This window comes from Paramisgurnus dabryanus, chromosome 20 (assembly GCF_030506205.2).
Source record: "Paramisgurnus dabryanus chromosome 20, PD_genome_1.1, whole genome shotgun sequence".
In the NCBI taxonomy this organism is placed as follows: Eukaryota; Metazoa; Chordata; class Actinopteri; order Cypriniformes; family Cobitidae; genus Paramisgurnus; species Paramisgurnus dabryanus.
Genome location: NC_133356.1, coordinates 23,173,339 through 23,199,807, shown reverse-complemented (window position 1 = coordinate 23,199,807; position 26,469 = coordinate 23,173,339). Strand labels below are relative to the sequence as shown.

The 26,469-nt window shown below is 38.9% G+C and overlaps 1 protein-coding gene across 1 annotated transcript; it reads left to right on the top strand.

Moving 5' to 3' along the window:
* Positions 1-842: 842 nt before the first annotated feature.
* pdzd7a (PDZ domain containing 7a) lies at positions 843-26,469 on the top strand. The gene is made up of 15 exons (XM_065297141.2): positions 843-2,220; positions 3,032-3,169; positions 3,311-3,485; positions 3,985-4,161; positions 4,286-4,433; positions 7,192-7,252; positions 7,351-7,806; positions 11,184-11,381; positions 13,918-14,093; positions 14,417-14,508; positions 14,604-14,695; positions 15,963-16,034; positions 18,772-19,344; positions 20,025-20,125; positions 25,463-26,469. Exons 1-15 carry the CDS (start codon positions 2,037-2,039, stop codon positions 25,610-25,612), a joined length of 2,793 nt encoding a protein of 930 aa, XP_065153213.1. The 5' UTR covers positions 843-2,036; the 3' UTR covers positions 25,613-26,469.

Sequence of the window (26,469 nt, the reverse complement as noted above, 5' to 3'; positions counted from 1 at the left end):
ACAAAAAATCTCTTTTGACCATCATGGCTTCATCGACTGTAGAATAGTAAGACAATAGTAAGAGAAAAAATTAATAAAATAACAAATATTTACTAAAATTACCCTCTTATCACCACTTTTTGAGTGTAGACCTGAAAAGGTTATCAAATCTTTTATTTATTTATTTTAAAGAAGAGACTTCTAAAAACGTGTAAGTTTATTTTGATAAAAAAATAAAACAATGAAATATATATTTTATATGAAAAATTATAAAAATGGTTTTCTTTTAAATACAGATACATGTCACTGCATTATTATCACTGCTAAATAGCAACTCTAATGGCAAGTTAAGGACCTTGAGGGCACAATGGTGACGAGTGTAAATCTTACAGGTTTGTTTTTTATATTGTTTTCGAGACATTTAAAAACTATTTATTTAAATATTTAAAGTCCTATATAATATACAGTTGTGGCCAAAATATTTAGAGCACTTGACAGATCTAAACTTGACCGGGTGCAATGTCGGTAAATAACCACTAAGTGGCAGTATAATGTTATAAAAGCCTCCCTCAAAGTCCAAAAGAGAATACTTTCAGCAGGAAAATTCTATGATGTTAAGGTCAAACATTGGTTAAAACACTTATAATTACAGCTATTTAGCTACGAAGCATAATGTAACAAAGAAATAGGAAAGCAGATATTTTGTTTACATTTATTTAATGCAGATTAAAGTTAAAACGAGGGCACACAACCTGAGATATAAATGAATCTGTAAATTGCTCCACAATACTATGCTGTTAGGAATGATTGTCATGCACTAAGCCAAATGAGTTTGTGCAGTGACATCCTGAGCTGCTCTATATAATCCAATCACCTTGCTTGAGAGGCGGGGTTAGAGTAGGCTAATATTGTCTTTGTCTCAGGTGAGGTCATGCAGGACAACATGGAGACAGGTAAAGACATTTCACTTGATCTAACTGTGTTTTTCTTCCATTAAGGCATAACACAAACAATTGGCCAAGTGGGATATCCTAAAGAAGACGACTTGCTTTAATCTATGATTTATATTCTTGGCTGTGCAAGTTTTATTGACTTCATTTGTGACTTCCATGGACTTCCATCCACATAGGATTTTCAATTTTTCATCCACAGAGATCATTTGAACTGACAAGATTTTATGACAGTATTTTAAATCTTAGTATATTTCTAGAAAAAGAAACTTGAACGATTTACCTCTGTGAATATTGTCCTGTAATCGCATGGACTTGTGACGCGTTTAAACGCGCTTTTTACGCAACAGGTTGCGCTGTCCGAGGTGCTGATGATGAGCGCCTTCAATCGATAGCGCCACGTTCCCGTTCACATGCATATAAATCCTATCATCAGCTTACAAATGTCCATTTCTTTGCTAGCAGAGCTGTTTTAACATCTTAGCTCTTCACATCGACTAGGTATCTATTGCTGTGGAAAGTGCAACCCTTAGCTTTCCAGAATGCAATAACTGCTGATATCACTTTACCTCCCATGGGAAATTAGTCACTGCGCGGCTCGGTTCAGATCTTTCGCTGCCGTCTTGGATCACTGCTGAGTAAAGGTGAGACCCTAAAACCTGAAAGGACCAGACGATTGACTTCTAAGCTCCACTGACAGTGAGGAAGGACTACAACTTAATGCCTCTGTCAGACTTTCACCTCAAGAAAAAGTCCTTAGTCACAGTTGCGCATCATGTGTCGTCGTCAGCCTCTCTCCAAACCATGCACATAAGGATACGCTGCTGTTTTGGTCTGCTTAACAAAAGAATGAAGGAATATGTTTAACAGCTGCTTCATCTATGGATTACTACACCCATGAAGACACATCTACATTATGGCTTTTAATCGACAGCGAACAATGCTGGATCCGTAGCAGCGACCATTTCAGTGCAGTTTCTTTTTGTGGAACTAATTCTTAGGACTATAATCCTTGTGTTCAGACGTCTAGTTGGTCCTCTCCACCTCTCCTTCCCTACTGAACCTCAGGCCCTGGATGAGGGTTAGAGGAGAGGTCACAACTTTGCCATGGCTCAATCGTCTGACACGGCACGCAAAGAAATGACGAATGGGACTCATCCCAGTGCCCAGCCAGGGCCCTCGGGCACCTCTACTTTACCACGGTACCTGCACAAGAAGCAACAACGCCACAGAGGAGTAAGATCTTCCTCCCCTATGGGCAGAGTCATCCTCATTAATTCACCTGTTGATGGTGAGTCACATAAGAGTTTGCATTTTTATGCTGTAGTACTATATTTATAACTACTAACCAAAAGTTTGAAAGCTCATACTGAATCTCTCTCTATATTTATGTAAGTGAAAATAGGTAAACAACACAGAACTTATATGTTAGTATACTTTTTTCTTAGGTTACAAATCTGCACATGCACTTACTCCACTAAGCATAAATGTTTTATCAAATATTTCTTCAATTCTGTTATAAGTGTATTCAAACTTTTAATGGTGTAGTTGATAGGACCCCTCAACTAAGGAGCATAGACATCAGTGAAATCCATGAAAGCAACTGTGCTCTGCATGAAGAATTCGTTTTGTACAGGGGACATTTCACAAGACTTTTTAGATGTATAATAAATCTTTGGTGTCCACAAAGTATGCATGTGAAGTTCTAGCTGAAAAATAGCATAAATATAATTGACTATAACATGTTAAAATATCCACTTTGTAGGTGTGAGCAAAAATTTGCCATTTGTGTGTGTCCTTTTAAATGCAAATGAGCTGATCTCTGCACTAAATGGTAGCGTTGTGGTTGGATAGTGCAAATAAATGGGCGGTATAATCCCCTTCTGACATCACAATGGGAGCCAATTATCTATTTTTTTTTCACATGTTTGCAGAGAATGGTTTTCCAAAACTAAGTTACTGGGTAAGCTTTTTCACATTTTCTAGGTCGATTGTAGCACTGGGGACACAATTATAGCACTTAAACATGGAAAAAGTCAGATTTTCATGACATGTCCCCTTTAAAGAACTTTCTATTTGTGTTTGATGTTGGTGCTTTGTAGGTGGGGATGAGAGTGAAGACATCCACACAATTACCGTGGACAAAAGCGAGGATGGCAGGCTGGGCTTTAGTGTGCGCGGAGGCTCTGAGCACGGCCTTGGCATCTTTGTCAGCAAGGTGGAGGATGACAGCTCTGCAGGTATTCTTCAGATTATAATAATTTCTAAGATAGGGTTACAGAATCAATATCATTACAGAGAGTTTTATCATTTCATATTATTTATATGGTATAAAAGCACTAATAGGGTTTATTACTCATGTTTCCTCATTGCACACGCAGAGCTGGCAGGCCTGAGTGTTGGAGATAAGCTTGTAGAGGTGAATGGCATTAGTTTGGAGAGCATCACAATGAGTAGTGCGGTGAAAGTCCTGACGGGAAACAATCGTCTACGGATGGTGGTAAGACGGGTTGGGAAAGTGCCTGGCATCCGCTACTCGAAGGAGAAGACAACATGGTAAGAAGTTGGCAAGAATTTATTTTCTCCGATACGGGCAACCCCGACATCATGGGTTTGATTTCCTGGGTAATGCAGGCACTGAAAAAAATTATATTTTTTATGGGGTTTTATTAATGGTTAGGTTGTAGGGTGATTGAACTAAGAGGATAAGCAGAGCGTAGTGATGTGATGCCCCCATTCATGACTAACAGGGTGGAAACCCTGTGACTCTTGGCCTTTGCTTGTTATCTTTTCCTTCAGCTTCTGTTTCAGCATACAGTGGTGGTAGAGTTACCTCAGTGGTCTTTTGAGACATTTCATTAACTGATAGAACAATGGACAGGTTAATTACAGAACTGTATTTCATTTGTGCTTAGAAAAAATGTGTGTGTACTGAATTTAACTTAAAGGTGAGGTGTACTTTTCTTCTATCATAGACAACTAAGTAATTCACTTCAGATTGTGTCTTTGCTTATTTCTTTGTTGTTTGCAAACATATATGAATGTACACATGCAGGGTAGATCTGATTCACAGAAGGATGGTAGTTGAAGAGAGTGGTCGCACACCGTCTGAAGCCAGTTCAGATGGAGCACTTCGCAGAATAGTGCACCTTTACACAACCTCGGATGACTACTGCTTGGGCTTCAACATTCGTGGTGGCAAAGAGTTTGGCCTGGGCATTTATGTCTCAAAGTAAGAGATATGAGGCTTAAGGGATTACAAGTCTTTTTGCTTTAGGTTTTACTGTTATCACATGGATGCTACATTCAATTGTTTGATTATATTTGTTTAATGGTTTGCTTGATCTTGTGATAAGGCTGGACCCTGGTGGCCTGGCGGAGCAAAATGGAATTAAAATGGGGGATCAGATTTTGGCAGCCAATGGTGTGAGTTTTGAGGACATCACACACAACAATGCAGTAGAAGTGCTAAAGAGTCACACTCACGTGATGTTGACCATCAAGGTGAGGATAAAATATTTAATGCCTTAGTTTAAGTTATACTGTATCGTTGAATGTTATCAGAATCAATTTAGAATAGTAAGAAAAGAAATAGATCACAAAAATCCTAAACAGCAATGAGGTTTTATTGAGAACATGCAGAAACTATTACTTAAAGCTTACATAAAACACACTGTTGCTTCTGATCTTTTGTTTATCTTGAGCAATTATACTAGAGTAGTATTACATCCTTCATGTATCCAAAGAGTCTTTAGTTTCATCAGATTTATAAAAGACAGAGCAGCTAAATAAACCCAACCCTCTCGAGGCGTACCACTAGTGAAGTGAGTCATGAGCAAGTAACATACACAAAACATTATCCCATTATCTCTGGATAACTTATGAATTATTACATGTTCGCGTCGTTTACATTTTATGCCAACAAAACACAGACCTTTGATGCAGTTTTACTTACCGTCTATGACTCATGACCCGGTTGAGACAAAAGATGCCAAATAAAACGTTGGCGTCCCCAGAGTACGTATTTGAAGTTTTAGCTGAAATTATCATATATCATTTATTATAGGATGTTAAAATTACCATTTTGTAGGTGTTTTGGGGTGTGTTCTTTTAAATGCAAATGAGTTGATCTCTGCACTAAATGGCAGTGCTGTGGTTGGAAAGTGCAGATTAAGAGGCAGTATTATCCCCTTCTGACATCACAAGGGGAGCCAAATTTTAATGACCTATTTTTTCACATGCTTACAGAGAATGGTTTACCAAAACTAAGTTAATAGGTTGATCTTTTACACATTTTCTAGGTTGATAGAAGCACTGGGCACCCAATTATAACACTTAAACTTGGAAAATATCTGATTTTCATGATATGTCCCCCAAGCACATGCACAACTCCGCTTCTACCCCGGATAAACACACTATATGCATTGTTTTCATAATGCTGGGTTCTTTGGGAAGCTGACCAAGCTTAAATTTCCCTCACAATTCTTTGGTGAAATTCATTTCGTGTGAGCTCTTGGTTGTGCATGCACTATTCCGGTTAAAGTGCCCATATAAAGACTTCCACTGTACTTCCTGCACTGAAATTGCCCATAAAAGAAATAAAGTCAATAAAGAAGCAGTGTTAATAAGTCAGGATGCCAAAAATAGCTTTAATTCCCGCATTTAATTTTGAGGATTCTTTAGGGTCTTCTTATATAATATATGATGGCTAAATGCCCACCCTCATGCTGCCAAATCAACATGATCTCACGGAAAGTTGTGTTATAGTCACGAAGAAATGTGATTAATTTGTTTGTGTCCATGGCACGAAATTCAGTTTTTTATGTGCCTCGAGCATGAATGTCTTTTTTGTGTCATTTTATGTATTTTTTTTTTAAAAACATTGGCACTTGCGGTTAGATTTGGGGTTTGGGTTAGGATGTACTTTTATGTACATATTTATACATGTTTTTCTTCCGCTTTAAAAACTATTCTTGCCTGGAGTTGGGGTTTGGATAAGGATGTCTAAAAATTTAACAGAAAGTGATTCTAACCCCAACCCCAAGAAACAATGGTAAGAAAATAGAAAAAACAATTAGAAAACAATGCAACAAAAAATTAGAATAAATTAGAATAAAATGACACGAAAAAGAAAGACGTTCCACGGACACGAAAAACTATTTATAGAAAAAGACATCAACATTTTTCGTGACTATAACACGACTTTCCGTGAGATCAGTCTGTGCCAAATTGATGACTGCCCAGCGACAACAAAAAGTTTTTTTTTCACCCATTGACCGCTGTCGCCCTTTTGACTTGCTTACTGGGAGACTTTCTTTGATAAATTACGTTTACACTGTTTTCATTATTGTTTGTCATTCAAAGTTTCCATTGAAATAGAAAATGACATGACAAATGATTTCCAAAGTACTGTGGCATATATTAATTGTCACCACGTCATGTTAAACAACACAGCCTCTTATTGCGTCAGGGAGTGAGAAAGCATCGCAGAACAGACAGCTGGCATTTAGCCGTCACATTCCTGGTTACTCGCTTTACTTGGGCAGAGCTCAAGTTCCACTTGCGAAGAACAGCCAGGTGATGTGCATTATTCACCAGGCTTTGGAGATCAAGTTATAATCAGCAGAAAGCCTTATTTTATGGCCTTTTCATTTCACCACCATAGCAGGGCTTTGAATCAAACGGTTGTGGTGCTAAATGTACGTAGCACTGCTAAATGCCTGCTGTCTTGGCAATTGATGACATTTTGTAGTGGTGACGAGTGTTGGCTCAGTTCGCTTTGAGGATCCAAAGGCACTGCTGATGATAAGTGAAGTGACAATGTGAGAAAATGGAAAGAGGATTATATCGTAAATGAAGTAACTACTTGATGGAAAGCCTTATTTTCACTGTGCAATGGTCGGATTAAATTGACTATAAAGTAGATCCGTACTATTTTCCTAAAGGTGCATGAAGCTGGCACCTACTATTACTGTATAATTATGATAACGTTCCAGTTCTTGTTTAATAATAGACTAATGTTCAGAGGGGACATGAGGTCAGCATACACCAGGGGCATCATTCAGAAGTGCATAAACTCATAAATAAGATGGGGTCATATTTTCTAAAACCTTGTCTGTTGTATAATGCGGTTTTGAACCATTTCAAGGCACAAAGTTTGCACAATTAATCATTTTCAACATTTGCTTTTGAATTGTATGTTTTTGCTGTGTCTATGCTGTACATTGCAAACAATATGTAAAGTCTTAATATTCTAATGTAGGAGGCTGGAAGATATCCTGCTTATAAGGAGATGGTGGCCGAGTACAGCTGGCTGAAAAAATGTATGTAAACCTTTCATGGGTTCTATAAAAATGTACATTTAGTACGTATAAGCGAGCTGTATATGTAAAATTACATATCACTTTATTTTCTTTCTCAGTGGCAAATGGAGGTCAGCCCTCTTCTTCTCAGGGTTCAGACTCTTATTCCTCCACGTCCTCTTTGTCTTCTGGAACGCCGGTCAGTTCCCTCAGCGGCCTCTCGCAGGTCATGTTCCCCCCTGTTTTTGGCTCAGGAATGGTGGATGTCTGTATTTCCACTGAGGACCGTTCACGTCGGCCCAGCTCTGAACGGACAGAAACTGCAATGCAGACTGATCCACAGGAGCTGGAAGCATCTGTAAGAACTAGTAGGGTCATGACCACAGAAACCAGTCGAACGGTGGGTGAAACGGTTCTGTTAAAAGACACAGCGATCCGGAGTGGACACACCCACTCTCGGACCTTCTCTGCAGGGGATAAAGAGACTTTGGACTCACCGAAAACTGCTGTGCTGATGGCTCTCAGCAAACCTCGTAAACCCATCCGCCGGTCCCAGAGTCACATTACCATATCAGGTATGGTAAGATCATTGAAATCTGAAGTGTGTCATTTATGCAACGCTATGGTCACTAAACAAAGCTGGAAAAATATTTACAAAAGCCAACCATTTGCATTGGTTTTCCAGACAGGGAGCCCTGCCCCAAATGCTAAGACGATAGGATAAAAAATTTAACCAGTGAGATTTCATGGAAAGCATAAGGGGACTTACAGTATGTATAATAATTATAAACACCTTGTATATTGTAATCCTTTTTTTTAAGTTACCGTTGTAGAAATTAGTAATCCTTTCCTATGGTTGTAATTAGGGCGAATAATCGCGCAAACGATTTATCGTGCAAATGCGCGTTTTCTCAAAGAATAAAAATAAATTACAATGAAATGCCGCCACATCCAAAAGCCAGAGGGCGCTCTCGTGTAGAAACTCCAATTGTCCCACAGAAATGTCTAGAATAATATTTATATCGCCGTTCTTTAGATTGTTTCATGTATTTTCATAGAATATTTTGAATGATTTTGTTTAACAAGCTGCGCATTAAACACATAATTGTAGCCTTGTGATGCAGAATCGATTTTAGACAGGTCTTTTTAATGGGACACGCAATTTATCGTTACAGCCCTAGTTGTAATACTGCTGAAGAAAGTGCTCAGTCAGTGCACTATATAGTGATCAAGTTCGCGACACTTTGTCTTAAAGGGACAATGGGCCCTATTTTAACGATCTGAAACGCAAGTGCGAAGCGCAACGCGCAAGTGAGTTTGTGGGCGGATCTTGGGCGCTGTTGCTATTTTCCCGGCGTGAGAAATAACTCTTGCGCCGGGCGCAAATAAATAAGGGGTTGGTCTGAAGTAGGTTCATTATTCATAGGTGTGGTTTGGGCGTAACGTCAAATAAACCAACCAGAACGCTATCCAACATTCCCTTTAAACGCAAGGGCGCAAGTTCCATGGCGGGTTGCTATTATTATGACGGATTTACCAGGCCACGCCAGGAGCGGTTCACAGCCGAGGAGACCGACGTTCTTGTAAGAGCAGTCAAAGACAGAGAAGTTGTTTTGTATGGGGATAGGAGAAACCCGCCCAAATCAGCGTAGGTTAAACAGGCGTGAGAGGAAATAGCCACAGTCTCATCAGTTGGCATCCCCATCGTTGCGTCCAAAAAAGCGCTACAATGTCAGGAGACGGGGGAATCCCAAGCGTGCCAGCATAAATCGGGCACGCCGTGTAACGGGAGGTGGATCTGCCTCTACACAGATCTGCGTCCACCCTCACCGCTGAAAGGGTTTGGGGGCTTTGAAATCGGACCCAAGAAACGCAAGCAAGGTCCAACCCCAAAGTACTCTTACAAATCAAGTTCACATACATTAAGGTTTCTTATGAAAACATTTTAATTATTATTTACATAAAATAAACGTAATACAGCCACACAACAAACTTATGAAAATATTTTAATCGTTATGTGCATGAGAATTTTTTAACGCAGCCACACAATAAATAAAAACTATCACCACAATGCTCACCATAATGATTCCCCTTATCTCATGTGTTAATATTTTTTATTGTAACAATGTATGATTTGCAAAAATAACTGTTGCATCAGTGTAGATTAGATGCAAAGTGTGTGCGCGTTGTGCACGCTATACATTATGGTCAAGCATGCACCCTTAAAATAGCATAATGAACAACGCGCAACGCGCCACTGACTTTAAACTTTTTTTTTCTGGTCAGTGGCGCAATTGTTTTTTGAAACTGCAAAATAGCATCAGGGATGGTTTGCGCTGGAACACGCCTCTTTTTTTGCGCTGAACCGCCCAGGGACCGCAAGTTCATTCCCTAGTTTGCCGACGTGCGTCTGTGGAGGGAAAAACTCGCTGTGCGCCGGTGCAAAATACGAATGATACATGCGTCACTGACAAAGTCAATTGCGCTGGGTGCAAGATAGGGCCCAATTTGTTTGATTTTTAAAAGTATTTTATTAGTCAAAATTAATGTCTTTATTCATAAATATTTCCTTATTGGTGTCAAATGACCTCTGCCAATGATCTGAATTTTTTTTTGTTAGCTTTATTTACATTGAACAAGGCTTTCACGTCATATCGCCATATTGAAAAACTATAATAGCAGAGAGGAACAAAAAGCACTAGCCTACCGCAACACGAACCAGCTGAAAAGGACAAGGAGATCAGTGAGTACATAACGGCTACCGTAGTTGCAACACGCATTTGGAAAAGCGAGGCGCTAGAGAGCACTATTCATTTGAATGCAAAATACAATTTCACCACTAGATGGGGAAAAGTTCTACTTTCTGTCCCTTTAAATAATAAGTTCAACCATACAATTGGGGGGCATGCTGTGTCTTTTGGGGGGCACTGCGCTCTAATGCCCCCCCCTTGCTGACAGGACTGGATTTGTGTCCTGAAGAAGATACACTAGTATCTCATGTGTCTCTTTTAGATAACTTTTAACAGACATCTAAACAGTGTTTATATCTGTGTCATCATCAGACTTGATTTTTAGCACATTTAGCACTGAGTGAGGTCATAAGATTGAAATCAATAAGTGAAATGCTTGTAATCTCTTTATTACATTGTGAGACTTTATCCTGGATTTCACAGACAGGTTCACATATATATATATCATTTTCAGCTAAAGTGCTCAAGGTCACAACCATATCAGTAATGGAGTAATTTGATACGTACACCAAGCTGTGAAAGCTGCTCTGGAGTCACATTGCTGTGTCTGTTTGTCAAATCTATGGCTTTGCACTGCTATTGTATTTCTGCATTTTAATGACCTCTTTGTAATATATAATACATCAGTATTACTGCACAGGATCTCCCTGCGAATGATAAACAGCTCAGAATGAAGAATGTGACGCTTTGAGAAATGTAGACTCAAAATCCACAGGGCAAAAAGTACATCATCCTGTTTTAGGTACACTGGAGATTAATGACCGGGGTGTTTTTATATAGACGCTTTAGGTTAAACTTACTAATGCTACAGTATGATGGTTTTATTTAACTTTTACGTTAAAGTGGACCATATTTTTTATTTGTAATACCCATACACTGAGTTGAGCGACTGAACTACTTTAGAATCAAAATCTGGACAACACAAGAGATTCAGCAGATGTTTTACGAACCAAACCGATTAATAATGCTCTCATAATTGTGATCTTTATAACTCTCCAGTTCCTATATAACCCCACTAAGGATCAAACGTGCAACCTTTGTGTCTCATCTACAATATTTAGCATTTTGAATTCCTCAGTGTGCGTCTTTATGAATATGAATTTATTGCAGTATAGATCCAAAGTGCATCTCTGTGCTACTTTAACTCAAACCTCTCTGTATATGTGAGTCCTTGACATGTTTCTGTTTGGATGTTGGATCAGAGGACAAGCAGAAGAAAAAGAAACATCAGAAGGATAAAGTGGATGCAGTGGGAAGCACCCTGCAGCGCTCCAAAACCTTTGTCAGCCTGCTGTTTAAAAGCGGTCGCAGGAGGGAGAGATCTTCCTCCAGGGACAGAAAGGTTACATGGACCGTGGGCGGACAAAGAGGAAGGTCCAAATCCCCAAAACATGAACCGGGTGAGTTGAGTCTACAACATCCTTTGATGAGAGCCACGATCTGTGTTATACTGTTTGTGAATACTAAGGAATTTGCGTAGAACAAATGCAGATGAGGCAGAAGATTAGCATTTGAAAGCCTGCAAGCGGCATAATAAGTTTTTAAGGAGGCTACATGAGAGACCGCTGCTTTACTGTATCTGTACTGCTCTGCAGTAAATCCTTGAATGGCCTTGAATCCGGACCCTGTGGTTTCACTCAGCTAATGATGAATTGCATAACTGCTTTTATTACAGGGCCTGCTGAACTTCAATAGGCCTTCAAAAATCTAAAAAAGCTTAAAACTCTGAGTTCATTACTTTTTTTTACAACTTTTTGGGTGGTCAGTTTTGTACATTTGTAAGTCTAAAAGAGCAGTCACACGAAGAATGATAACTGTATTTGCATATTAAAGATATAGTTTACCCAACCATGAATTTTGTCATCATTTACTCACTCTCATGTCGTTACAAACCTGTATAAATTTCTTTGTTCTGATGAACACAAAGGAAGATATTTTAAGGAAGGTTTGTAACCAAATGAGCCCTTATTCATTTCCATAGTAGGATAAAATAATACTATGGAAATAAATGGGGCTGATAAATGATTTGGTTACAAACATTCACTGAGAGTGAGGTGATGGGGTGGAGGATGCTGAAAAAACTGTCACGGGGTAGAGGTGATCAACGGCTATTATAGACACCTCTTCGCACTGATTGGTTGGATTACTTGACCATGCTCCTCCCGAACTTAGTTAAATAAAATATTTTTTTATCCGTGTTCAAGTTTTTATCAATAGTATTTTACATAGTTGTTGTTGTTATTGGACCTTCCTCTGGTAATTTTATTTTTTATTACTACATAAACCTATCGGTCCATTTGGCATGATTCTCAGTTTTCTGATAGATTAAACAAACAAACAGTAAGTGTTTTTTTTTTATTTTAAAATTAATTGTTCACATTTTATGATTTAATTGTAATTTATTGTTTTTCATCAACCCCCTGCAAAAACCACTGGTGGTTCGCGAACCCCAGTTTGGGAAACCCTGAGATAATATAATAATTCCAAACTTACCTCCACCAATATACAGGGTTCCCACGGGTCCTTGAAATCCTTGAAAGTTTGTGAATCTGGGGGGGGGGGGAATTCAAGGCCCTGGGAAGATTTTGAAAATATACATACATAGATGCAGGTCATTGAAAGTGCTTGAATTTTATGCAAGAAGTTTTCTGGAAAAAAAATCAATATTATTCCCTGTGTAGTGTAGAATAATATCATACAATTTCTAGCCTTTTTAAGCACACATGCTAAATTGTTAGCTTTAAATGGTTATATCTTCTGTATGCGAATGTTGATTCATACCAAAATGCTTTTTTGCATAGTTATGTTTGACACATGAAAACTTTTCGGGTTACGTATGTAACTGTTGTTCCCTGAGAAGGGAACGAGGCGCTGCGTCTCCCTTGCCATACTTCCTTTGTCCCTGTAACGCCGTCTTTAGCAATATTTGAGATAGCGATATACTTCCTGGCTCCTGCATCACCCTGTCTTTGTCGTTATGCCTCACCATTAATTGAATTTAATATGCACATTCAGATCCACTTACCCCTGTAGGCGTCCCCATAGTGTCACCGCAGTGACTCAGAGCGAGTTCCCGCAATGTGTCCCCACATTTAGTCCTTGAATTTGAGGGTATTGGACCTGAAAAGTCTTTGAAAGGTCCTTGAAATTGAAGCTAACTAAAGTGTGGGAACCTTGCATGGATATTTATGGCATTATTTTGCACTTCTCATCAGATTCCAGACTGTGAGATTGCTATTGGCTAACTTTCTGTTTCAGAGGAAATTGTCAGTGCATCAAACTAAGCTGCACATTTCAAAGCATTTCAGTGGGTCTTTAAAGGGATAGTTTACCCAAAAATGAAAATGATGTCATCATTTACTCACTCTCATGTTGTCACAAACCCACATAAATTTCTTTGTTCTGATAAACACAAAGGAAGATATTTTAAGAAATGTTCATAATTAAACCGTTCGTGGACCCCATTCACTTCCGTAGTAGGAAAAACGAATACTATGGATGTAAATGGGGTCCACGAATGGTTTGATTACAAACATTTCTCAAAATATCTTCCTTTGTGTTTATCAGAACAAAGAAATGTATACGGGTTTGTAACAACATGAGGGTAAGTGAATGATGAAAGAATCATTTTTGGGTGACCTATCCCTTTAAATTTGAATAAATTGTGACCAGCTGTCATTGTTTCATTATCAGCTGGAAAAACACTCTGAAAATCATCTCAACAATATCATTCTTCTGCACTGCTTTATAGTTGTGGTGTAGATTATATAATGTTTTATAATGATATGTTTATAATGCCATATTGATATAACAGTAGCTTCTTTCAGAAAAATAATATGTGCAGTATTATTGTTTTCATTATGTAACTTAGTTGCATTAGAAATACCCATTTCACACTATTAGTATTCTGCCTAACCGTAGCCCTTGTGTCTTCAGGTAAAGAGCGAGGTCGACCCATAATGAACCTGTTGAGTTCTCCCAGAGAGACCCGAGCTGGTATGAGGGAGCACAGTCCTTTGCCCAGTCCAGAGACCATGAGCTTAATAGAGGACATGGCTCACAAACTGCTGAATGAGGATGAGGTGGCTGCTGTCATGAGACACTGTAAACGAGTGAGTCAACAGAAAGTGACTCTTTTATGACTCAAGAGTAATTGATTCTTTTTTCTTATGAACTGTGCTCTGTGGCACTGTAAACCTTCCTTAGTGTAAATAAATGGTCTCACTAGAAAAGTCTTTCATGCCTTATACAGTATTTCAAGTGAGTCAGCCTGCAGAAGACACAAAAGACGCATTTGTCTTTTATATTAAGATCAAGCGCTTTAGATGACACTTACTCTACCGAGTGATCAATTCACAAGCTGTTCTGAGAAATCTTATTTTAGCGAATGTTAAAATATTGCAACTGGGGCATCTCAAACTTTCTGTTTTTTTAGTTTCTGTCCGAGCGTGTGGTTGAGGATCTGGTGCGCCCCCTGCTGGCCATACTGGACAGGCCTGAGAAGCTTCTGCTGCTGAGGGAGATCAGGTGAGAAGTCCTCTGTACTATGTAGTTTCATTTGTATATCTCATTTGTACATAATGTCTGTGTCTAACATCTATATCTATCTTTCTTTCATGTAGAATGATCGTCCCTCCCACAGATCTGGGCCGTTTTGACAGTATGGTCCAGCCTTTTGAGCTTGAAGCCTATGACATATTAAAGAACCGTTCTGGTATGAAAACACTTCATTTGGTTGCTGTCTAATAACATCCAGATCTTTGATTTCAGTATGGGGTGAGCGGGGCACAACTAATGCAACTAAAGAAGTTTATTGAATTATTTGTGTTAAAAAAAAATTTGAGCAGGTGTTACAACAAACCCTCTGTTTGTTACAATTAACCCAACTATGGGACAAGTTGTAACATTTGAATTCCTGTCACTTTCAGTGTATGCTAATTGTACGATAACGGTAGGTCCCACAAACAAACTTTAAAGGGATAGTTCGGCCAAAAATGATATTAAACCCATGATTTACTCACCCCCAAGCTGTCCAAGTTGCATATGTCCATCGTTTTTCAGACAAACAGATTTTCGGATATTTTATAAAATGTTTTAGATCTTTCAGTTGATTAAATGTAATGTTACAGGGTCCACCCATAGTCCACGACCTTCAAGTCCAAAAAAAGTGTGTCCATCCTTCACAAAATAAATCCAAACGGCTTCAGGATGACAAACAAAGGTCTTCTGAGGGTAATCCCCGCGGTGTTGTTGTAGAAATATCCATATTTAAAACTTTATTAACGAAAATAAATACCTTCCAGTAGCGCCGCCATCTTAGTCGCGTCCGCATTCAGGAGAGAGTATTAGTGTAGTGTACGCACTTTTCTTAGTGACGTATGACAAATTCGGAGGGCGGGGGCACAGAGCAGCAGCAGAGTAGCCTCCATAGGCTGCGTAAGCTCTCATCCTGAATGCGGATGCGACTAAGATTGCGGCGCTACCGGAAGGTATTTATTAACGTTAATAAAGTTTTAAATATGGATATTTCTACAACAACACCGCGGGGATTAGAAGACCTTTGTTTATCATACTGGAGCCGTTTGGATTTAATTTGTGAAGGATGGACGCACTTTTTTGGACTTGAAGGTCGTGGACTATGGGTGGACCCCGTAACATTACATTTAATCAACTGAAAGATCTAAAACATTTTCTAAAATATCCGAAAATGTGTTTGTCTGAAAAACGATGGACATATGCAACTCGGACAGCTTGGGGGTGAGTAAATCATGGATTTAATATCATTTTTGGCCGAACTATCCCTTTAAGTGTTCATTTGTAACAGAGCTAATTAACAAAAAAAAAAATCAATCTAACTTTTTTGAAAAAGTTTAAAAGTTTATTAATGTATATATGTGTTCATACATTTGGCTAGTTGTATAGCTGTATGTTACAAATTCTCCAATACATAAAAAAATCTGTTTACTGTTTTTGTATATCAGTGAGATCTCCTGTACTGCGCTCTCCTCGTCGTGGTGGGACACCCCGTCGCCATCTAATAACACCAATCCCAGGTAGCATCTCCACCTATGTGAACATGTGACATGTGCATCTCTCTCTGTCTCTCTCTCTCTCTACAGTGCTGTGCTGTGTCCTCACTCTGATCTCTATTACATAACCAGAGATTTAGACTCCCACTTTCTCCTGCAACATATTTAATATCCTAAAATAAAATGTCTGACTGTGAAAAACACACACATACATAATTCATTTGACCCCCCCACCAAACAACAAACTTACTCATGAATTTGTACTGTACGAACTTTAAGTTATAACCATTTTTGCACACTTAAAGACTCCTTACAAATTGGTTTTCACATTACACACATACACACAATCCTCTTTGTAAAACCCTCATTACGGTTGCTTTTCTTACAATGATCCTGAAGAGTCTTGACCATTGTTTGCTGCCATTTGGGACACAAATGCATCATTTTGCATGATGCCAAAGGCTGGCAAGATAAAGAGAGGAGTCAACACTGCCGTGACTGTTTCCTTCTCCTGCTGACGCTGCATATGACCTCTTGATCTCTGACCTTGGAGTACACAGTCCCTGCCGTCATTGACCAGTAGCTGAATATGCCTGTGACTTTTGAATGGAAGTCGTTTCTGAAATGCAAGAAAGGCGCCTTGCATTGTTTAACCTTCAAGCATGCGGCCCACGCAGGTCTGAGGCTTAACGCAGCTCCTTTGTGCCAACTACAGAAGAGTAATTCAACACTCGCCGCTCTAGAGGTCCCTGAAATCGGAGCAACACCACACCGCACTGCAGCTCGCTCAATGGATATGAATGTGTGACTGTCGCTCAGCTTCTGGATGAAATGGAAAGTGCATGTGTGTGAGAGATCTTTTAACATCTGCTCTGATTTAAACAGATGTAAATGAGTTTGGAAGTTTAACCATTGTGTGAAAGAATGCAACACGTTCACAATTGTTTGATAGGGAATACTTGTGTTTTGTAATCCACTTTTTCTGCAAAATTAGGCTACTTTAAAAAGGATTTTGTTCATCAGCTATCATTGACCACGTTTACATGCACACCAAAAATGCGATTATTTCCAATAATGCGAGTAAGGTCTTAATCGCAGTAAGATGTTTACATGACTGGAGCTAACCTCTTCACTCCGGTTTACATGCAGTTTTACAATGCAGAGCACAAATGATGAACTCACATATATGGTCCACTGTTTTAATTTACTTACGTTAAATGACAAACACGTTGTTATAGATGTATTTCATTATCCGGTGCCGTGATGAAGATATAAATATGACAGTGCCTGTAAAGGGCGTTCACATGATATAAAAATATAGTTTTAAAAATCGTTTTATATTAAAGATAATAGCAGAGCTCACACAACAACTATAACGATAGCGATTTTGGCACATGATGAACGATAAACCATTGACAGCCAATCAAATCTATTTGAACTTGAAGTGCACGCGCACTTAAAATGCAGCAGAAAGCTCATTGATTCATTGCTGAGGTTTATAACATAAAATTACCTCAGGTATCCAGCGCTGATGCTGTGAAATTTTTCTACCACACTGACTACGCCAAAAGGTATGATATTATTACACAAACTACTACATTCATTCAGTTGAGGACATCTGCTGGTTTCCCGCTGTGTAAATGCAACAAGAACAGCATATGTACATATTCAGTGACATGTAAACAATTGCAAAAAAAGTTTTTATTACAAGAAATATCCAATATTAGGTAATGCCGCGCTCGTTTTATCGAATTAGCATGAAGTTATCATTATGATGTGGTCACTAATATATTTATCGTTATAATTATCGTTATAATGTCATTTAAAGGTTTTATACACTGCTGTCGTGTTATTTGAGCTGTTTCTGAATGAAGGCAGACTGCTGACAGCGAGTCGTGTTGGCAGAGTTCATGTAAAACTTCCTAATGTCAAGATTAAAACGAATTTGTGCTTAAGGTGCGTGACTAAAACACACGTGCACTTAATTAGTGCGGTATAAATGCGATTAAAGCGTTTACATGGACGCATACTGCGATTATAAACGGCGTACGCCACCTCTTTTAATGCGACTTTACTTATTGCGATTATGAGCTTAATCGCATTATTTTTATCGAATTATTGCGTTTACATGAGGTAAAGTATAATCGCAGTATTGACAAAATCCCATTATAATCGCATTATTAGGGTGCATGTAAACGCGGTCAATGTTAAGATAATATTATTAGACTGTGTTATGCATTACACATAATTTCTGAATTTTATAAATTTTATATAAATATTTTAGGTTTGGACGTGGCATATTTTAAGTTTTAGTATTCGGGATAGGGTAATTTAGCTAGTTTTAATTGGCCATTTGGGATACTTTTTCTTATGCAGATCTGGCAACCCTTTTGGAGTTATGTATGTGAATTTACATGTCCCTTACGAAATGTTGTGGTACTGTGTTAATGCCATCATACCTTTAAATATTGCATACATTACAATATTACTAAATTATTACCATATTCATATACCATGGTATTTACCCTTACATTACATTTATGCATTCGGTCGACACTTCTTTCCAAAGTGACTCAAGCGCTTTCAAGAACCCACAACCTTTGAATTTGTAATGCAAATGAAGGTATTACCATGGCATATGTTTGCACAATATGTGTCCAAACCCATGGTAATACCTATAAATAAACAATTTTGACAAAATTATCCTTTTTTTAACATGGCACAAGTATAAGTTTAAATGTCCACCTGTATCCTGTCACAGACTACAGGGGCGGATTTCAACTCCAGCCAGTCCAAGATCTGCATAGAGAACGGCAACTGACGGAGGACCTTGAACGTTTACGTTTGGCAGGTCTACCGACTGGCCGTCTCCCTCCTCCTCGAACTTTCACACCTCTTCTGGATGTACCGGTGGACACATACATCTCAGATTCAGTAGGACATCATTCTCTGAGCCCCGCTCGGCCTGACCGGCAACAGTCGGAGTCCTCTCACGGCACAGAGCGACGTGGACGTTCCCCACAGAGAGACAATGGTTTCCAGCAGATATCACAGCGTGACTCCTTGTCCAGCAGCGGTGACTCTGTTCCAGAGCGTGGAAGGTCACCTCATAAGAATGGGCATAGAGCCAAAACTCAGAATGGAAAAGAAGTGAAGTACACCGTAATGAGCGCACACAGACGGAGCAGAACACCACTGACCCAGGTGTTTGGGAACAGCTCGGATCAGGACTGGAGGGAAGCAGCGAACGGACACTCGAGTAGTCGAGAAAGTCCTTCGGAACAGGAATATGAACTGACCACGGTTTCTGTCTCCAAGACCAAACAGTCCTTGGGTGAGTTATTTGAAGATGTTTTGTTCATGAAAGTCGTAAAATGATAGCATTTCTTTAATGCCAAAAACATTAAGATTATTCAGCTCATCTCAAAAAATGTACCCTTATGTCTGGTTTTTGTGGTCCAGGGTCACATATGTGTGGTTGTCAAGTGTTGCACTGGTAGTTTAGCTCAGCGCTTCCCAACCCTGTACCTGGAGGCACACCAACAGTGCACATTTTGGATGTCTCTGACCCCATTATTTCCATTTCTTGGAGTTTCTTTTATTAATGAGCTGATGAGTGGATTCAGGTGTGTTTGAATAGGGAAAGTTGGAAAATGGGTAGGGTTGGTGTGCCTCCAGGAACAGGGTTGGGAAAAGTGGCTTAGTTTTTGAGTTTTTTACTTTACCCCTCACCAGCAGATGGCAGTGAATTGCCCTTTTTTACCACCCATGTTAACCAGCCAACATGTGGTCGATGAGATTAAAGGTCATATCTAATACGATCAATCTTGTCTGAAATCAACATGATTTTTTTATTTTATTTTTTATGACGATTAAAAAAAATTTCTTTTATGCATCAACGCAGTCTATAGCAATACAGTGAGTGGGTTTGACTGGTCAGGCAAGGTTTATTTCTGATGCTTTGGAGCCATTGGTCACCTTTTGTAAGACTAGATCATTTACATCTTTGTCCAGGTATAAGCATCTCAGGTGGAATGGAGTCAAAGGTGCAGCCAATGGTAAAGATAGAGAAGATCTTTCCAGGAGGAGCGGCCTCCACAAGTGATTTTCTGAAGGTAATCTCCCTCATGCAGTTACACTCACTACCAAGGGTGTAGATTTTGGAGGGGATGTTTTTATTATTATTTTTTTAAACAATGGTACTTTATAATTTTTGAGGTCAGTGGAGACTGGTGACTTTTTTTTCGAGGGCTTATGATGCGAAACTCATCAAAACATGTACAGTATATAGCCCATCAGGTGTATGGCTCCTCGTGTCAAAATATGTCTTCAGCACATCATGTGAACCATGTGCATCATGTGTCATGCCAAAATATGTGTCTGCTGCAGACGCTTCAAAGGGGTTTATGAAAAACGAAGGCGCTCACGTTTGCCAGATACTCATCTTATGTGTAATCTTTAAATGGCATGATGATGTTGGATGAATGCAACCACATGGAGTACTTTGTAAAAACTAAAGCACTAAAGTAATATGGCCTACTTCCTCTTAAAACAGGAAACAATAGGAAAAACTATAGGAAAAGTCAAAACTATATCAAAATAAAAGTCCTTCTTTAGAACACAATTTAAAGTCCAGCACACAGAGTTTTCTTGCGAGTATTTTGTGAACATAAGCGTCTCTTTTATCATAAACCATTTTTGGGAGCACATATTTTGACATGACGCATGATGCAAATGCTTATTTTGACATGACGAGCAACACACATGACACTACGCACACATATTTTGAATTCACGCCCATCGGAAGAGAAGTCACCAGCTGCCACTAATGGAGGTTTTACTACAGTACACTATGCCACAGTAGGAAAATGTGATGCCATTTTCGTCATTACATAATATCTGTCAGTGTTACGTAATAAAAAAAACATAATGGTCAATTATTCTCCTTTATTATTTCGTAATTGTGGTTATTATTGTCGATAGATACATTTTACATTGAAGTTTTGAATTTTCTGTGAAGCAGCTGCATGGTAAATTCTAAACATCCAAAACTAAATAATATAAGTTGTGCTGTCAGGTTAAACATCCAAAATGAATGGCCAAAGGACACATCAACTTATACGTTAAAAAATTTCTGATTCCCCACTATATTTATTACCCAAACAAACTGGCGAAACGCACATAAATGAGCACAAATAGTCGAGGCTGACGGTGTAGTGGACAGTGCTTTGAAATATGGTGCAGGCGGGATTTGGGATTCAAACTCATTACGAAGTCCTGAGTACGAATCCCAGCTCGAGGTCCAAAGCACAAAATATGCATATGCAAGGTTAAAAGTTTTGTGCGTTTGAGGAGAACATTTATCCTTGTCGATCCCAGCCTTTCATATGACAGCATTTCCCTGTCCTGCTCTGAGAGGCTTGTGTGGCCACACTCATGAGATCAGGTGTCAGAACACTTCAGCTGCCAAGAGCATCCACAGGTGCTGGTGTGAAGCACTAGTGTGGAACTGTAGGTATTTCCATTCATACCAGAGATTCATTTACATTCATTGACAAAACACCTTTAGACTAGTTATCTTCCCTGCATCCAACAGGCCTGTGGAGGAAAGTGTGTTTTGTGTCCTGTCGACATACTTCCTCTTCCTGTTGTCTCACTGATAACTGCATTATCTGAGCAGCAAGCATGCTTCATGGAGGTCGGGTTCCTATCACACATCGGCTGCAGTCACATTCCTCTTATTAACAGATTTTGACATGCATGACAGAATGAGGTCAGGTGTTGTGTGTGCCTTTGGGCTCTGATGAGTCGTGCAGAAATGAGTCGAGCAATCTCTTTTTGATGTTGATTGTCTGAGGTCTAATTAGTTTTTGCATCATCTATCTTCAGTCAGCTCAAGAGCCGTTCTACTTCGGCTTGTGAAAAAGAGAATTTTAGTTTAAATCATTAATGTTATATTTGACATATTATTATATTTGGTAGAGTTTTATTTTTATTTTAATAAGGTTTTTATGTTATTAAAATATTGAATGCCATAGAATTTCCATAATTCTCACAAAAAATTTGGTAACTTCCCCTTTAAGACCAAAGTCCGGATCCAATGTACTGTTGCATATGCGTTTACTGTTGCATATCAGCTGTTTACTTTCTCTTAAGACCTAAATGGTCGTGTTTATGAGAATACTTGCTAAGACTGGAATTTTGACTCATGTGTTTTAGGGCCAATAAAGCTGCAAAAATGCTTACGAGCTCCTCTAACACAGAAAAGGCGCGTGCATTTAGCACTATTGTTATTGTTTCAATGGCTTAAAATCACTTGTAAAACTGCGGTGCTTAAATACGTGTTCATATGTAACGTTTTCGTGACCACGCTCACAGTAACGTGACGTGGGCATATAACCTCGATAGAAACGATAGTCCAAAATTTCTACCGGTTTATTGCCCACCCCTAGTTGAAATGAAAATAAAAGATCTATCTTGACTTGATATGACAATTAGGTTGGTTGTTTTGGTGTTGCCAGGTGGTTCTACGGTGTTCTGGATGGTTTTTACTGTGTCGCTAAGTGGTTGCTAGGGTGTTCTTTATGGTTTCCAGGTGGTTCAAGCCAAAGATGCAAGAAATTAACCAAGTCTATGACATTCTAATCTATAGATAAAACTTTTAGATGCCTCCTTTAATGTGTGCATGAGATTTTACCACAGTTTCTCCTGTATGTACTAGGTACTTACATACACAATTATACACAGAAAGATCCCTAGCTGTCACTGGGACACTACAGTATCATTTTCAAAAAATTACACCGTTGCACCTAAAGGAGTTCATATTAGAAGCCAGTGTTGAGTGTAATGCATTACAAGCAACGTGCATTACGTAATAATAATACTTTTCTGAAGTAACGAGTAAAGTAACGCATTACTTTTTAAATGTACACATTAATATTTGAGTTACTTCTTTAAAAAAGTAATGCAAGTTACTTTTTTAGTTTAATTAATTTGATTAAAACAAATCATGTAATGAATTAAACTAAACGTAGTTACATTATGCACTCTATGCGTACGCGCTTGTGTGGGGACAGTTTGAGTCAGAAACGAGATGGCAGGCCAGAGCTCGAAATTTTTGTGATCAAATATGTAATTTCTGAATGCAGAACTTTTCAGTCATAAAACACCCACAAGGCCTGAAAGAGATCCTCAGCCAAGAACAAGTAACGCAAAAGTAACTAAAAAGAAACGTAAGCATTACTTTCCATGAAAGTAACTTTTTGTGAGTAACTTAATATTTTAATGCATTACTTTTAAAAGTAACTTTACCCAACACTGTTAGAAGCTCAGAGGTACATTTTGGTACCAAAGAGTGCGTATTAGTACCTTAAAGGTTAAGCAGATGAACCCTTCCTAATTGGGTAGCACTGTTGGCTTGCAGCAAGAAGGTCCCCGGTTCGAGACGTATTCCATACAGGTCTTTCTCTGTATGGAGTTTGCATGTTCTTCTTTGCATGTTTGCGTGAGAGGCTCCTGCCTTCTTGTCTGTCTGTTTGTGATTTGTGCTGGACTGCTGCAGTACACATAGATGCAGAGGCAGAAAGGATCCGTGTAGCTTCCAAAGCATACTCAACCACGGACATGTGCAGATGGTGCGTTCAACACATACGCAGTACAAATGATATCTTATACAAATGATTACTCCAGCAGGCTCTCAGGGCTGCACTCATTTGCATCATTTACAGGACATTCACAAATTCAGGATAGATGAAGGAAAGTAGTGGACATCTGATAAATCAACTGTGCGCTGCTGCTTTTCTCACTTATTTGGAACTATGACGACTACTGCCACCCACAGTCCGCTCGATTCAGCGCTGGGTTATTTGCGCTTGAACAACTAAATCATTATTTCGATTTTTTTTTTATTAAATTTTTTTCCCGTCGCTTGGGGCCCCAGACTGATCTTACGAGAAATCGTAAATTTTTTATGAGTTGGCTAATTCGTCTTAAAACATACTGTACGAAGTTAATCGTGCAAAGTCGGAAAAAAACAACAACAATTAAACCAAACCCCTAACCCCACACCTAACCCCAACGTCACAGGGGTCAAGGCAAATCGCACCAAAACGTACGAATGTGGTCGTATGAATTAATACGAATTAGCCAACTCGTAACATATGTACGAATTCTCAATGCTTTATCTCATTATCCTATTGATTACATGTTAAAGCAACACTAAAGAGTTATTGCTCTTTGCTCCCCCTACAGGTTAGAAGCGTAATTGTTCATTAGCACTGTCGTAAATACTGCAGCATAGCTGGCTCTGATTGGATTGTAGGTCTGCCGTAAAGCAAATTTTTTTAGTTTTCACTCGAACTACAGGACCACTACCCGACGGTCGGAAACTTCTTTAGTGCGGTTTTGGCCGATAGAGGGCTGCAAAGCGAATGTGAAAGTGCCATTCACCCTGTTTTGAGTGGATGAACCACTGAAACTTTTTTGGAAACGTTATTTTAAGGTAAAAAAAACTCTTTGGTGTTGCTTTAATGCGGACTCGTGAAAACTCTGTCATCATTATAATACTCATGTCATGCACATAATGTGAAGTATATCCTGGTTGCTTTTTCCATGTATTAGGTAAATAGAAACGGGTACTGTCAAGCTCCAGAATAGCAATAAACAACATGAAAGAATCATTAGAGGTTCATGCGACTTGCCCTCGGTCATAACACTATTTGTTCTGCCAGACCTGCATGAAAACAGACCCTGACCTCTAAGGATGGCTCTAATGAATTTACTGGACAGGTGCATCCTGGTGAGAGATCGTGACAGAGGAAAGACTTTGAAGTTGTGTTTGTGAGCTCAGCTGCGCTTTGGGATTTTGTTCCTGCCAGGAAAAAGTACAAAGGTTGCCTACTTCATCTGTATGAGTGCATGTATAGATTTTGGGTTCTCTTTCACTTCAAGATGCAATATCTGTTTACTCTAACATTTATGCATTTGGCAGATACTTTTATACCAAGCAGTTTACGGCGCAATCAAGGCATGCATTCACTGCTAGCACTAATTAGGCTACAAAAAGACACTCAATTCTGTTTAAGATGGGATCATTGGTTTATATAAGAGATCTATAATGTGTTTTTGACCTGTAAGACCCCACATCTGTGCTTTAGGTCTGCCAGAGGTTACAATCAGTGAGGTTCATAGAAAAAAACACCAATTTCTGAATAATAAGCTGATGTCATCCATTGGCAGAGCTTTCTTTTCCTGTCTAACACACACACGGTGTCTGAGGCAGAATGGATGAGATCATTCGCAGGTATTAAAGAACAAAGGAAACGACTGGCATCCTGTGTCTGCAGTTTCCTTCCATTCAGACATTGCCGTATGTGCCAGAAATATACAGGGATGTTTCAGGGTAAAGACCTGTACCTGAAAGTTTTTAGAAACCTATCCCTTTGTGTGTGCAGGCTGGATTCGAGCTAGTGTCAGTAGATGGAGAGTCGCTCCAAGGTGTCACGCATCAGCATGCCGTGGATGCAATTCGGAGGGCTTTCAGCAACAAGGCCAAAGACCCAATGGAGTTCATCGTCAAAGTTCCCAAGAACCAGAGGGATTAACTTGAAAGCAGCCAGATAGAGCCACACATTTGAATTGTATTTTCTCTAATACTGCTGGGGAAAAATGAAGGACATTGGTTGTGAACTCATGCCATCACGTCCAGTGGGGTAAAAGCCAGAACTTTGATTTAAAAGAAATGGGCTTCCACAGAAAGCTTCTGGCCATTTACAGTCGCTGATCTCTTCCATTCCTGTGTCATTTTGTTAATTCTGTTCCTTTATATTCTGTTAAACAATCTGACAAAACAGTCACAAGTTTTCCACCATTAAAGGCTCAGAAACCCTCTTTAATGAGTGAAGTGTGAGGTTCTGCATGAAATGCTGAGTATGAAAGTCATAACACTACCCATCCAGTCATGGCCTCTCCACATTCATGATTCAAAGAGATTAAATAAAACCATGTTATGGATTTAGATCCAGATTATTTCGCCGGTTTGGTTTAATTAAGGGGATTATTACCAAATGGAGGTGATTTTCTCTTTAGGTCCTGTTCTTTAAATTAATATCTATTTTTGGAAAAAACTAATATACAGTTGACTTGGCTTTCCTTGTATTTGTGCCTTAAATCTGTACATATGAATGATGCAAATGAAACCTATACTTTGTGATGATTGTAGGATCAGTGTTATATACTGATGCAATGAGAAGCATCAAAGAAAGCATGTACATCTGCTTTGCACTTTTTGCAGCTCATTTGATTACAAAACATTGTGTGCTTCTAAATAAAAAGGTTAAAACACAGTAACTGCTTTTTGTTGTGTAAGTCTGAAATTTTGACCTTTAATAAGTCGCTATTATTGATTGGATATTGTTGTAAGTTTCACAATATTAGTCTTAATACCATTGATTTTGTGATT